Consider the following 14239-nt stretch of genomic DNA (forward strand, 5'->3'; position numbering starts at 1 on the left):
CGAGGGGAGGCGGGCGGCGGCGACTCCTCAGGGCGGGCGGCGGCGAGTCTCGGGGCAGGTTCGCGGCGGCGGCGGCGGGTGCGGGCGCTTCGCGCTGACTGAACCTCAGCGCCGACTCATCGGAAGGGGGAGCTCCGCCCGGCGCCAGCCGGCCTGCCTAGCAACAGTGTGCGTTAGCCAATCGGAAATTCCGCCTGGCGAGCGCCTCAGCCAATCAGAAGGCAAAAAAGGGAGGCCTGGAGAGGAGGGGACAAAAAGCTCTTCCCTTCTTCTCCCCCTTTCCCTGTCCTTTTCCCCGCCCAATCGTCACGAGCCAAGCGAAAATCCCATCAGCCAATCACAGTGCCTCCCCGGTGTGCTTGTTCTACCCAGCAACACGGGACGGACAGCCAATGGCAAAAATCGGCCAATGGGAAAATTGAGCGAATGACCCGCCCCGACGGCGATCCCGTCGCCTACCGATTGGTTTATGCCGGAGAGAAGGGAAACCGAGCAGTGCAGCCAATGAGAAGGGGAGGGGAGGGTGATTGACAGCTCAGAAGGCACCATCCGTGTGTTGAGCGCACCAGGCCTCAACCGCCGCCGCGGCTGAAGGGCAGAGCCGGCGCAGGCGCGAGCTGCGCGGCCGTGAGGGGTGGCAGGACAGCTGGGAGTCCGCATGCCTTAGGGAACGTGCTCGGCTCTGCCCCTTATGGAAGTCGGACCTGGCTGCGACTAACCTGGAAGCRGCCCTGGGGTGCCCTGTCGCAGCCCGCCCTGCTGAAGAAAGCAGGGGCAGCTGCCCGAAGCGGCCTGCGAGGGAGCTGCGGCAAGCGGCCCCAAGCCACCTCCGTGCGGAAGGAGTCAGCCAGCRCGGTCCCCGCGCACTCTGCCTTTCTCCAGAGCCCCCGGCTCAGCCGAAAGGCCGCGCGGCGCCCCGGGGTTACGCTGCGGGCCGCGGGGCCCTCCACGCACGAAACCCGGCTGCCCGGAGAGACGCGCTTGTCAGTGAGGGCGGCCTCCGAGCGAGGCTGGGAACGCTGGGAAAGGAGATCAGGAGGAGCCCTGCACCCTTCGAGAGGCAAGAGCACGGCACGCAGGGGGCTGCCCGGGGCTGGGAGACGCCGTCCTGGAAGGCCGAGGACGGGCTGGAGCCTCCGACGGGGCGGCCGGTGCGGCGCCGTGCTGGCTCTCCGCGCCACGAACTGCTAACCCCCCTGCCGCGTTTCCTTCCCGCGGGGATGGCGGTGGTTGCGGGTTCTCCTTCCCAGGAGCCCTCTGCTTACATCCAAAAAACYCRATGAGGTTTCTTTCCCTCTTCCCCCGATTAGTTTTGTTTTGKTTTTTTTTCAGCWCTGGAGCAAAAATTGCTCACGCAGATGGTGACCTTGGAGAGAGGCACTATCCACTCAGAGCAGCCCGATGCCATCAGTGGAGAGGGAGCAGTTCCAGCTGCCTCGAGCAGGGACAGCCTCTGCAAGAAGCCGCACGTTTGCGGCAAAGTCCGTTGCCCTGAGCTGTGCCTGGCCCTATGGAGCAGCCGTTCTGCACCCATCAGCCCCCAGGTTTTTGCGGACGCAGCATGGCACCAGGGCACATGCACCACCTGCTTTGGCCATGCCACATCCCGCCCCACCACCCAGCTACACTGGCTGGGTGCTGCGGCAGAGCAAATTGGGGGCAGCGAGTCACCCAGGGTACCCGCTCTGTGCGCCCTGCTCCTCGCTGGCTGGCTGCTGCCTCCCTCGAAGCCCCTGTCTGGTTACCCTACCGGCCCTTGCTCCCACCTCTGGGAGCAACCCTTGAACAACCCTGAACGACCATCCTGGAGCTCCTTCGCTACCTTTCCGTGACCCACTCCACTGCAATTGCGGCTTTCTAGCCCCTTTCGGCACTCATGTTCCCACATCTCCACCTGGATACTGTTTCTCTGCAGCCAGAAATGCTCCCAGAGCCAAGTCACCTGGCACCTGTGGCCTGGGCCGTACTGACTCCCTCTGGTTACATCAGAGGAGGAAATCAGATGCATCCAGCATTTGTTCTCAAGCAGCCCATGTTGGCAGTCACTCCCTTGTTTTCTTCTAGGTGCTTATGAATAAATTAATTAGCCAATGTTCTATTCCATAGGGCCAACTAGTACTTAATTGCTATCCTCCTTTTTAAAAGTACGTACAGTACTAGGAAGTACCTACAGCAGGACTAGAGAAAAGCAAACATGAGAGGCCTGTCTGCCACAAGGCCTCAGGATTCGGGCTCCACCAGCTCTAAGCCCACAAAGTCCCAGAGGAACCAGATCCTGCTAACTTGCAGGTGTTTATCTCCTGCAGTGCTTCACCCCACACACCCCAGCCCCCCTCACACCTTGCTGAAGGGCRACATCCACGTGTCCTAGGCAGCGTGCACCCTGCTCTGCCAGCTGGCCTTCAACACATTTTCCTTCTGAGTCATGTTCCCTGTACACTTCCTTCTGGTGCTTGCAGTCCACAGTTGAGGTTACCACTTGGCCAATCCAGGCTCTTGCAGGTTTTTCAATCCCCTCTGCAACAGGTAGGTTTGTACCAAAGTTTCTAGGATATTTTCCTTCAGGAACTGTAGGCCAAAACACACTTCACTCAAGACTGACCTCCAAGTCCTTCCSCTGACAGTTCTGAGTAGTTCCTAGTTCACTCTTGAACTTTGTTGCTTCATTTTTCCTCTCTCCACTCTCATCCCTTACCCTGCATTTCCCAGCTGCTGCTTCTTGCAGGAGATTTAGCCTGTCAAAAGACTTGGCTAACGGAGGTGAGGGACCTTCCTGACCCCAAACGAGCTGCACCAAACCCTGGGTGGAAGCAGGGGCCCTTCCACCTTAGCTCACTGCTACAGTAAGGGGCTCGGAGAGCTGTGCAGTTCAGTCAGCGTGGTTCTGCAGGGACAAATCCTGATCCCGCTGCCTCCCTTGGCCAGCACCGGCCTGGTGTGGTGTGTTGGCACAGTGGGACCTCAGAGCYGTGTGCTTCAGCCAAAAACATTCCTGAGCTCCAGATGACAGTGACTGAACAAAATGACAAGGTACAAAGGTAGGAGCGATGCTCTGACAGACCTCTGCTTCATCTGTTTATCTAGCTCTGCCACAGCTCCCTGGAGCAGGGAATCTTCATTGCAATGCCTCGCTCTGAATTGCTCAAGGAAAAAGGTCACAGAAAACCATATATAAATTGAATAGATCTGAGGCTTTTATTAGCAACTTTTAAAGCAACTTTGTTCCTTTTCAGTCCTTTGGGAACCCAGATTTATCCAAGAGTAACTCTGAGTCTCAGAGAAGCTATTAAGGCTTCATGGCGTCCTGGTGCAGGCAGGGAGACTTCAGCAGATATGTGGCAATGGGGAGACTGACTGGGTTAGCTGGTTGTGCTCTGGAGGTAATCCTGTATGTTTCTGGCAAGAGATTCACTATGTGGGAAGGTTGCTTGCTTCAGACATGAAACCAAGTACAAAGGATAGGTCCTGAAAAAAAGGGTATTGGAGCAGTAAGGACTGCGGCATTCCTTTGCCACAGTCTTGCTACTAATTTCATTCCTCATACACTACACAAAGTCCTCAGCTCTGCCCCCAGCCTTTGCTCTCCCATTTGCTATTGCAGAGATGGGCTGACTTTGGCTCCTTGTCAGTTCTTATGTGCCCCASAGAGTCCTGCAGAGCCACAGCCTGGCTAAGCACTGAATATCAGCGCAGAAATGGTGTGGGGGAAAGCGCCTCTGACACATTTATGCTGCAGTTCCAGGCTGGCAARAGCTGAGCTAGATAAACCATCCACACAGTTCAAAACATAAGCTGATGGCTCTGGAGCTCTCTTGGGTGCCCAGCAGTAATTCCACCCACCTTGGTGCACACTTTCCCAGCTCTTCCTGCTGCCCATCTTCCTCAGTGGGGCTCTCTGAGAGCTTCTGCCAGCGAGTGGCAGCCTCCTGTTTTCGGTTCAGTTTCCACAGGGCCTGTACCAGGTAGGAGGCAGCAGCAGAGTCACCTGCAAGACATAAAGGGAAAATTCAGCCCTTAGCAGGGGAGGAGCAGGTCCCGAGCGCTGCTGCAGATTGCAGGGTGTTACAAATGAAGTTTAGAAGCCAGATGAGGGAGCTGCGCATGAGGAGAGGAGGTGCCAAGGGGAGGAGATTTACCYGGCTATGTCACAGGCTCTAATTAACCCTGGGGCTGGCAGCCAGACTGGCAGCCAGGACAGACGGCATCAGTCCTGCAGTACAGCCAGCCACTCCTCTGGTTACGCATGGGCCAGGGTTTGCCTTGCAAGTAAGTCTGCACCCCCAAAGCAAGGCCCTGGCTGGGTGGAGGGAAAGCCTCAGTCAGGACTGCGATGGGCTTTCAGAGAGCAGTTTTGATGATGATGATCCCATCAACCCTCACAGCCCCAGTGTGTTGGTGCTACGGTAGCACCCAACAGGTAAGACTGGATCAGGCAACAGGGGAATCACCCCTGCAAGCAGCTCTGGCCRTATCTTAGCTGTCCTCAGGACACATATACCTCCCTGTCCTGCTTCCCTCTCTCCCAACATGCCTCAGCCTCCAGGCTGCCAGGCAAGGACATGCAGCTTCCTAGGATGACATGAGGTTCCAGCTATCCAGTACCTCCTTTCTGGAGAACCAGCATCTTTCTGAGAGAAAGCTGGTTGCCTTAGGCTTGGGTGCAGGAAGAGAAGAGACATCCAAGCTATCTCAGGGTACAGGCTGCAAGCACAGAGATATTAAGTTCATTCYGAAATAGTTTTGCTCTGCATCTCTACAGCAATGAGCTGAACAGGCCCCAGAGGAACGTCTCAAGCACGCAGCCCTGYCATAGTCTTTGTCACTTGAACGTGAGGTCTAGAACATGAGACCTTCCCACTGAAAACAGCAAAGCAACCCTGGAAAAAAACTTGCGGCTATCCTCTCTGTCCCACACAAAAATGAGCCTCCTACCTGGTGAGATCTGCAAACCATGCTGGAAATCCAGCAAGGCTTCCCTGTGCCTCCCCAGCTCCAGGAATTGGGTACCTCGCCCAACGAGAGAGAGCAACCTGATCTTCTGGAGAAGCCTCACTTCTGGTAGGAGACTCCCTGGCATGGAAACACAAAGACACACAAACTTGGAGATAGCACCCTCTGATGTTCTTCACTCATCCCAGCAGGCTAAGACAGGTTAGCAGCCAAGATRGCCAAAAAGTTTGCCTGGTCTGTTCATCTCCCAACCATCCTGTCCATGACCACTCAGCCTCTCTGCTAGTTGCCAGGCACATCCCAAAATGATGGCAATAGCATTGGATTGTCAAGGAATGGGATCCTCTGGGAGAGGACAGGCTAGGAGGTGGTAGAGGGTGAAAGCAAAGAACACCAAGCACCTTATGTGGCTATAACTTAAGAGTAACCTCAGCAGCAGCCTGCCCTTTGCTTGGCTGCCCATCTGCAGAGGTGCAGACTGGGCACTTTCACGCTCTCTTGGCAGTCCCATAACTGGAACAAAGGCTGCTCTCAGCTTCTGCACGCAAACGCTGCCAAGAGACCAGAGGCCCTGGGCCAGCCTTGCTGCAGATCTCCTTCCTGCTTGAAGTCTGCAAGCACAAAGAGGGAAAGACCAAGTCATGCCTCTTGCAAAAGACTGGTGCTCAAGGTGTTCACAGCACCTCCAAGGCAATAAATAAATAAATTTGCCATGAAAGAAAGAGAGGTGGAGGGAAATCCTTAAAAGTTCAGGAGCAGTGCGACTGGTTCAAATCCTGGAATCCTTGAATCCCTGGAACCTGGATTCAAGAAGCTTCCCAGTTCACAGCCCACTTACCTGTCACCTAGCACACGRGGAAGTGGGCAGGGTTGGGAGAAAACCTTGCTCTGACCAAACCAGCTGGTCCCTTCAGAGACTCTAGTATGGCATGGAGCTCAGCACACTGTGACAGACACCTTCCTGCCAGAGCTGACACTGGGGCTGGAGCCTTGCKCCTTTTCCCACTACTGCCAAAAAACCACCAGATCCAGGTACAGCCAGGYGCTGTGCAAGTCCTGGCTATGTGGTGTCATACCTGTTGGTTCAACACCAGACCCGTAAAGCTGGACTCGTAAGAGATCACCAAGGCACCTGAGGGAAGGAGGACAGAGGAACTTCAGCGCTGCCCTTGAGCTGGGAAGTCAGCTGCAAGCAGTCACACCATCCACCACGCCGAGCTGCACTCTGCTCTGGCCCATCAGCCACTGGTACCCTAGCATCCAGCAAGCTGCTGGCTAGGCTAGGCCTTCTTGCAGCTCAACTTCATCACCTGCTGAACTGTGTTATGGCCTCCTTGTCCTTGTCCAGCTTGGCCCAGGCCCAGCCCTGGTGCAGGTAYGCTGCTGTTCTCCACACAAGACAACGCAGACTCTCCCTCTTCTGGGACAGGGGACCACCAGCCGATTCTGTCCCTGGTGATGGCCACTCTGGCTGCTCTGGCCTCTCCTCAAATCGTAATGTCTGTGGGATTAGGTCAGCTGTCCGGCTCACAACCTCCTCGCACACAGTTATGGCATCCTGATACCTCCCCACCTGCTCCAGGGCAGCTGCTGCTTCCAGGAACACCTCGGGTATCCTGGGCAGAGCTGATCCACCATCTAGGGGTACCTGGGGAGGAAAAGTGACAGCAGCACTCAGACACAGAACTGAGCAACTCCCAGCCACGCAGAGCAGACCCATGCTTACTGGGGATCCCCAGCCACCACCCAGCAAAGCTCAGACGCACTCCCATAGAAACTGTAGCCTGTTGGAGGCAGAAGCTGTGGAGCAGCAAAGCTTCGGCAGAGCCAGGAAGGCAAACCCCTAGCCCTGAAGTGAAGGGCATCCAGAACCGGCCCAAGAACTACTTTTGGAAGATAAGAGGAAAACTGTTTCTCCAGGCAGTAGTGCCAAGCAGTCTCTTGTGTGAATCCCAAGGCAGATGTGCCATAGGTCAGAGGTGGCAGCTCACAGATCCCACTGCCCCTGTGGCAGCTCTCAACCCATTTCCTTCATGTCTCAGGCTAGACAGTGAAATTGGGAGTCCAGGTGTAAAATCTGGCACCGGTCCTTCGACCAGGGATCCAAACCTCATCTCCCAGGGCACTAGAGGAGTTCTTCAGGATACCTACCTGCTGCTGCAGCCCGTCCTGAAGTAGAGCCAGGAAGTCCAGGTAATGTTCCACAGCATCAGCCACCCTGCAACAGAGACAGGACATGTGGAAAGAACAAGGGGACCCCAAGAAGCACCAGCAGCCAGSTGGAACCCAAGTTGCCTGCCTGCAGGCACTCCCACACTGTACCTCCTCTGTGCTGCACACTACTAACAGAACAGCAATACCAAACTGGGCAATATCCAGGAGCACAAAGAAAACTGCAGATCCAAAATAAATATCATGTTATGAGCAGACAAGAGGTAGCTCTGTTACCTTCCACCCTGGAGACACCTCTGTGCCAGTAGGTACTTCACTTCGGAAGGATATCGACAGCGGAAGAGAGAAGCTAGTGCTGGCGTGTGGACAAGGTGCTCTATTTGGATTAGACAATAGGGAGCAGTGGAAGCAGCTGCTGGAGGGTTTCTTTCCAGAGCCTGCAAAACAGGAACAGAAACTGTGGTGGATACATTACTAGTCCAATACCAAGCAGTTGCAATTTGCTACTTCTGGCATCCAGAGATGCATCCAGCCAAGCCAAAGTACTACACTACACAAGCACACCTCTGCTGCTCCCACTCATTAGGGCGCAGCCTTTTGCTCTCCGCATAGCATCAGACCTCTAAGGCCACCCAGAGCACACAGAACCTCAGGCTTTCAGTCTGAAGTATTCTGAGCTACYTGGAAGAGCATCTCCCATCACAGCCACTGGTGTAGTYAGACCAGATCTTGTGCTGTTAACAGTGAGAGAGATYCCTCAAGGCTGTGTTTATGAAGACCTAACTCAGTGTTTAACTCGGTGTTTACTGCTCCTCCCAGGCAGAGCAAGGCTGCAACAGCTAATGCACACTGTCTCAAGTCACAACACACCTTTTAAGAGTCCCTTTACTAGGCACTTCCAGAGACTAATGTTCTCCCACACTAAAGTGTGCACTCTGCTCCTAAGCCATCAAGAACGTAACTCCGATCCAGAAGTCTTGCCTCAGCCAACAGCCAGGTGCTAAGCAGGAGTTCCTGACCAAGCTGCGCTCTCCTGTTCCCACTGTTGAAGCCAGAGCAGTCAATGCTGATGGTAGTACCCAGGCTGGATCACTGYCTTCTACTTTGGGGACTGCTTAAGACTAAAACAGCCCCTCAGAAGGTGAGTGTATCAAAGAACAACCCTGAGGCCAACCCACTGCACAGCTGCAGGCAGCAGACAAACCTCATAGAGCACAGCCAGGGCCTGCAGCTCYGCGTCCATCTCTCCCAGCTCATGGTACACTGCCGCAGCATGGGACAGGGCAGGAAGGCATTGGAAGTCCACCTGGAGGGCCCGTTTCAGGTGCTGAAGGGCTGTCTGAGGCTTGCCCTAGGAAAATAGGGAAAGTTGCACATTGCAAAGACATCTTGCTGACAATTAAACTGTTTGCTGAGTTCCAGACACCTGCCTTGTTTGCTTCTCTGAAAAACCCTACTAAGCAAGGGCAGTACGCACAAACAGATACCCCAGCAACCTACCAAACCCCCTCCATGCCATCAAGCTCCATCACAGAGCTCACCTTACCACCACAGGGCAGCACACATTATTAGACTGCAGCACTTAAGCCATCAAAGGTAACTCATCTTGGACCGTGTTTGAGCTTATCTTCTCTTTGAAGCAACCCTTTGTGCTCAGATAAAATCCCTGTTTGGATTTTGCAGCTGCCCAAGCAGGCTGCAGCCACAAAGGTAACTTTGGCTCAAGACACTGCCATCCCACTGAAGCCCTGACCACACAGAGGCAGTGTGGAGGTTAGCCCGACCCTTCCCGCCCTGCTTTCAGGCTGTTCCCCCTCTCCCTGCAGGCAGAGGAGAGGCCTGGCTGTTACCATTCGCTGAGTGCAGCAGCTGAGGCAGGTGTAGATCTGAGCCAGGACCTTCTTGGAGCAGAATCCACCAGCAGCCTCTTGAAGCAGAGAGAAGGCGGCAGGGAGGTTCCCAGCCTCCAGCTCCTGCAGTCCTGTGAAAAACCCAGCATCTCAGCTCTGCCACTCTATTCTCCACACACCCTGGCCCACAAACAAGGCTATGTAGACCTCTCCTCCTGCAACTCCCTCCTCCCCCGGAGAGGAGCAGGCCCAGAGCTCATGTTGTGCTACGCACAATCCACCCTTTTCTTCCCACCATCCCAGGAATATACCTGAACCCCTCCAAAACCAGCAACACAGGGCAGGATTGGCCCAGGCTGCCACCTTTACTTCAACACTATCGAAAGAACAAGCCACTGTATGGAAGTGTCTAACAGAAAGAAGGGCAGCCTCCAAGTCCTGAACACCAAGACGCCTACCTTTGCCCAGGCAGAGAACAGAGGTAGGTGCCAGGCAGGCCCAAGTGCATGTCCATACACAGCAGAGAGAGTGTAGGTGAGGAAGCATGCACAAATCATGGAAAAAACACTTTTCCAGCATATCTGGGCCATTACTCAGCAGGATGCTCTAGGATATTAATCCATGAATATTTATTGTAAACGCTATTTGCTTTTATGTCAACTCCTGTTTCAAGCTTCCCTCTGAAAACACCCGCACATGCCTAAGACACATCCACATTCACGTCTGCTGCCTCCTTGCTGAAAGCACTATGACCACCCTAGAGGCTTTTGAGAGCTCTGTGCACGAGAAGCTCCAACCTTCCACACTCAAAGAAGGTGCAGCGTCAGTCTGAACACAGTAAGGCAGTGCTGGCTGCCCCAGGAACTGCAGGCGTTGTCAAGACAGTAAACAAGCAAAAAAAGTGTGACAGACAGAATGCAACAGTCAGAGATGAGATCAATCACCTGCTGCCATACCAGGTTGAGAGGGGTGCTGCCATTCCAGGTTGAGAGGGGTGCTGCCATTCCAGGTTGAGCTGCACAGCAGCTTTGCCTGGTTCCTGCAGCACTATAATCCAGCAGGAGCACCAGAAGACAGACAGAAGAAAAGAAAATCCTCCTAAGCCCCCCCATCAGCCTTCCAGTTTTAGCAAGATCACTGCTGGGCCCAGACACCTACCTAAGGCCAATGACAGGCAGAAGAAACTCTGTGGCAATGCAGAGGCTTAGCTAAGGAAAAAGCAGAGAAGCTGTTTGGATACCAAATGGCAAGGCTGACAGCCATAAACCTAAAGGCTCAGCCTGGGTCGTTTCCCAAGGGAATCCCGAGGGCTAACTTGGTTAGGAAGAACAACCAGGACACTGGCAGGGAGAGGGGGCCCTGGGACAGGAGGGCAGGGAGAGGCTACAGCAGGGACAACGGTCCCTTCCACACAAACCCTGTAGGAAGGCAGCTGCAGTGCACAGGATCTCCTTCAAGTCTTCAGTGCTCTGTACTAGGGACACGGAGGCCCTCTCAGCGGGGACTTTCCATGCTTTTAGCAGGGAGAGGAGTTCGTTCTTCTCTCCACTGCCGGGAGCTCTCCCTGGGTCCTTTAAACAGAGAGAGCAGGGAATGGTGAAGGGAAGCAGGGAATATCAATCCTGGGGCAAAGGGAAATGGGGGCACCAAGCTCTTCAATACCACACTTTGTACTGGGAAGCTATGTCCTGCCACCCCCCCGCCCCACACACACACTCTAACTACAACCTGGCTTGGGGAATAATTCCTTCCTGGTGCTGGGCAGCAGCTCCCACCTGACTGTGAGATGCACCTTTGGGACTCCTGGCAAAGCAGATCCAAATGCTGCCTGAGAACACTTGTAAAGAGAGCCCTCAGCAGCCTTCACATAACCTGGGCCTCCCGACCAGCAGGAAAGTTGCTCTAAGTCACACCGTTCACAGCTTATTCCCTGCAGAGACTGGGATCTGCTTGCAGCCCCTTCTAGCCTGCCTGAGTCGCCTGGCTGGCGCCTCACTGCCCCGAGCCCTGGCAGGCAGGAGCTATTCTGGGACCCATTAATGCACTGCGGGCCATTAGGCTAAGCTGGGATGCCAAGGACAGGAATACTCATGACGAATGGGAAGCACTGATGGGTTCAGGTCTCTAAATGCCTCAACAGCATTCTGGAGAGAGTATTTTATAACAAACACAGTATTTATGCTAGCTCTGTATCTGCACTGATATAGCTGGGGTGCACACGGAGACTACTTGGAAACCTCCAGTGGTAACAGCAAAGCAAAAATACGAGTCCCTCAGCAATGGTTGGATAGGTCTCCTGACATGAGCAACCAATTCAGATGCTGTCCCTTCAAGGCAGAAGACACAGGCTGGCTCACATCTACCCAGATCATCCATCCTGTGTGGCTTGGTGCTAAACTTTTAGGCMACCTGGAAAAGCACCAAGCACCAGCTGTGGAGCAGATTAAGCTGCAAAACCAGCAGGAGGGGAGGTACAGCTGGCTTGAGGATCCCCCAAGGCTAAGGCAAGACAGCTATTGTACATGCAGGAGRCACTCTGCAGTTGCAAGGATAGTAACAGCATGCAGATACCCTGGCACAGGATGATGTAGGTAGCTAAAAGCTGCACAGCATCCTCCCGCTTCCTGGTTACCTCAGCACTGCTCAGGAGCCGGAAGAGGCCAGTGACGCTTCCCAGGTGGTTGCTTGCCAGCCACCACGCTCCTTGCAGAGCGCCTAGTCGATGCAAAGGTGCCTGCAGTTCTTCAACAGTCACTTCCTGCAGCACTTTCTGCCACAGCTCCTCAGTGCTGAGATCCTGCCCAGAGACCCCACAAGCCTCCAGAACTGGAAAAGAAACAGTCATGAGGCAATAGGTCAGTGCCAGGTAACAGGCATCCTCCCAAGAGTGGAAAGAAGCCTCAAGCAAACAGAGGATCTTCCTAGGGAGGATGGAATAGGGTTACAGGGCTTGCCCAGCCTCAACTGGCTGCAGGAACCAGAGCCCTCATAGCTAGCACGTTAACCCGCAGCAGACACCACACTGCTCACAGCCATGACTCCGGCTTTGTTGATTCCTCTGAAGGCCACCAGCCCAAGAACAAGCATGCGCTAACACTGCAGATCTCTGACTCCCAGAGTATTTCAGCGACTTTCCTTTGAACCCAGCACACCACAATTAACAAAAAGTTAGCTAGAAAGCAAAATTTTGTGGCGCTTTGTGCCTTGAAAAATCTTTTGCCTTCTTTAAAACTGTTGGCCCATCTCCATGGGCTGCAGCATGCACACGTGCACATATCCACAACCTCAGGCTGCTCCATGCTTCTGCCATTCCCTACAGAGCCAGCCTTCATTTGTCACAGTCTCCCCTCCCCAGCCAGTCACTTGGCATATTTAAAGTAGAGCCAATCTTCTCCTTACCCCTGAGGAGCCCCTTGTGTATGTCTTCTGCTTCTCCATTAATGGAACAGTCAGATGCTCCCATATCAAAAAGCAAGGAGTTATAGAGGACAGTGAGCTCCAGAGGCAAGGTGGTGATGGCAGCTGGCAGCCCTGTAATCACAGCCAACACAAGAATGAATTGAGCTAGGCATGTGGCTAGAGAAAACCCTACAACCACCCATGCTAAGGCTTCACCACCCTGCTTTGGGACAAGAGAATACTCCTGCCAGGGTTTTTTGTTGTTGTTATGGTGAGATTTTAGTTCAGAGACTGCACTACCCAGACTGGGAGCAGAAGTCACTTCTACAGGTGGTGATATCACTGACACCATCCTCAGCATCCTTATGGTCTTTCCAACTGCCTTGCTCTCTAGGTCCTGCAGTCCTCCAGCACAGAGGGACCTTTCAGCCCTTCCAACAGGGTGTCAGTACTCTGTGCTCCTCCCACTACAGCTCCATCCTTCTGCAGATGTTTCCCACCTTCTCCCTCCCCAACTGCAGCCACAGGACAATCCAGATGCTGGGCTGCTCTGTTCCGCTGCTCCCATAGCATCTTTCTCCTATCTGGTTTCCTCTATATTATTACTGCTACTGGGAACCCTTTTCCTGGCCTCTCAGTGCAACAGGGGGAACAAGCAGCCCTATCCAGCAGCTTCTAGGCTGCTGCCATTCCTCCTCAGGAAAAGATTGCCTTTTTTCTTCCAGAAGCCACAGAACTCAGCCACAACCCCTGGCAAAAGCAGTAAATACAGGTCAGGGCTGGACCTTAACCCCTCCAGAGGCCCAGCTCAGCTTATGTCAGCAGCGAAAGATTTCATCCCTCTCCAGAGGTTTGTTTCAAGCGTTGGAATACGAGAGCTGCACGCGGCAAACGTCAGCACCCCGGAGCGAGCCCCCCGCTCCCCGCGGGCTCCGGCCGTGGGACGGAAGAGGGAAGGCAGGCGGCGGGGCGAACCGCCCGCGGCCGCCACTCACCCCGCATCTGCAGGAGCAGCTCCCTGAAGGCGCCTCGCTGCCGCCGCACCGCCGCTCCGCCGGGCCCCCCGCAGCGCGCGGCCTGCAAGGGACACACTCACCCGCCGGGCCGGCACCCCCCGCCGCCGCCGCCGCCGCCGCCCCCGCGCCGGCCGGGACTGAGCGCGCCGCGCCGCCGAGACGCGGCCCCGAGGAGAGGGCGAGGGAGCGGGAGCGGGAGCCGCAGAGGTGCCGCCCGCGCCGCATGATGTGGGCGCCGCTGCTGGCGTGTCTCGCCGCGGGGATCATCTCCGTGCAGAAGTGCCAGCGCGGCCCCGGGCCCCTCCTCGGCGCGGCCCGGCTGCTGGCGGCCGCGCCGGGACTCTGCCAGCGCCGTAAGTTGCCGTGCGGCCGGGGCTGCGCGCCGCGCCCGCGGGGCTTGNGGCCGCCGCCGCCGCCGCCTCGCGCGCGCCGCTCTCCTCCCGCCCTCCCGCCCGCCGCTGATTGGCTGGCGTCCGCCGCGGCGCCGCTGCCATTGGCCCGGAGCGCAGGCGGGAAGCGGCGGTCGCTACGGCAACAACGAAGCGCGCGGCAGGCGGCGAACGTTGCCGCAGTGCCGCCGGGAAGACGGTGGCCAAAAGGGGCCGAAAGGCCGCGCGACGCGAAGCAGCTGAAGCCGGGGACCGGGCCACCGCGGGCCGGGCTGGGCCGGGCCTGGCCCGGGAGCGCCGCCGGCGGGACCGCGGTGCCCCCCAGCTTCCGAAATAAAATCTGTCCGCTCCGACTCCCACGTTTTATTTGCAGCGATGGGTTTTGCGGCCATACAGAACCGGGGTTTGTCCTTCCCGACRAACCGCAGCCTCCCCAGCAGGCGCAACGCAGCGGCCAGGCTCA

At 55.7% G+C, this 14239-nt stretch overlaps 2 protein-coding genes across 2 annotated transcripts in view; both read right to left on the reverse strand.

Annotated features, from left to right (window-relative positions):
* The window catches only part of VCP (valosin containing protein), a 23592-nt gene extending 21704 nt beyond the window's left edge, over positions 1-1888 (reverse strand). Inside the window, exons 1-2 of the mRNA XM_085303068.1 lie at positions 1823-1888; positions 1355-1453 (exon numbers count right to left, since the gene is read on the reverse strand). Of these exons, the coding sequence (XP_085159194.1) occupies positions 1355-1453; positions 1823-1888 (165 nt within the window). The remainder of the gene's footprint in view (positions 1-1354; positions 1454-1822) is intronic.
* Positions 1889-3172: 1284 nt separating this feature from the next.
* Positions 3173-13881, reverse strand: FANCG (FA complementation group G). The gene is made up of 15 exons (XM_085303069.1): positions 13750-13881; positions 13367-13448; positions 12372-12503; positions 11605-11798; positions 10390-10543; positions 8973-9103; positions 8327-8473; positions 7399-7559; positions 7102-7168; positions 6524-6598; positions 6261-6451; positions 6027-6082; positions 4933-5070; positions 3841-3985; positions 3173-3465 (listed from the first exon to the last, which is right to left on the reverse strand). Exons 1-15 carry the CDS (start codon positions 13879-13881, stop codon positions 3360-3362), a joined length of 1911 nt encoding a protein of 636 aa, XP_085159195.1. The 3' UTR covers positions 3173-3359.
* Between the last annotated feature and the right edge of the window lie 358 nt (positions 13882-14239).

This window comes from Rhea americana, unplaced genomic scaffold, assembly GCF_003343005.1.
Source record: "Rhea americana isolate MKP2758 unplaced genomic scaffold, rheAme1 scaffold_196, whole genome shotgun sequence".
NCBI classification, from domain to species: Eukaryota; Metazoa; Chordata; class Aves; order Rheiformes; family Rheidae; genus Rhea; species Rhea americana.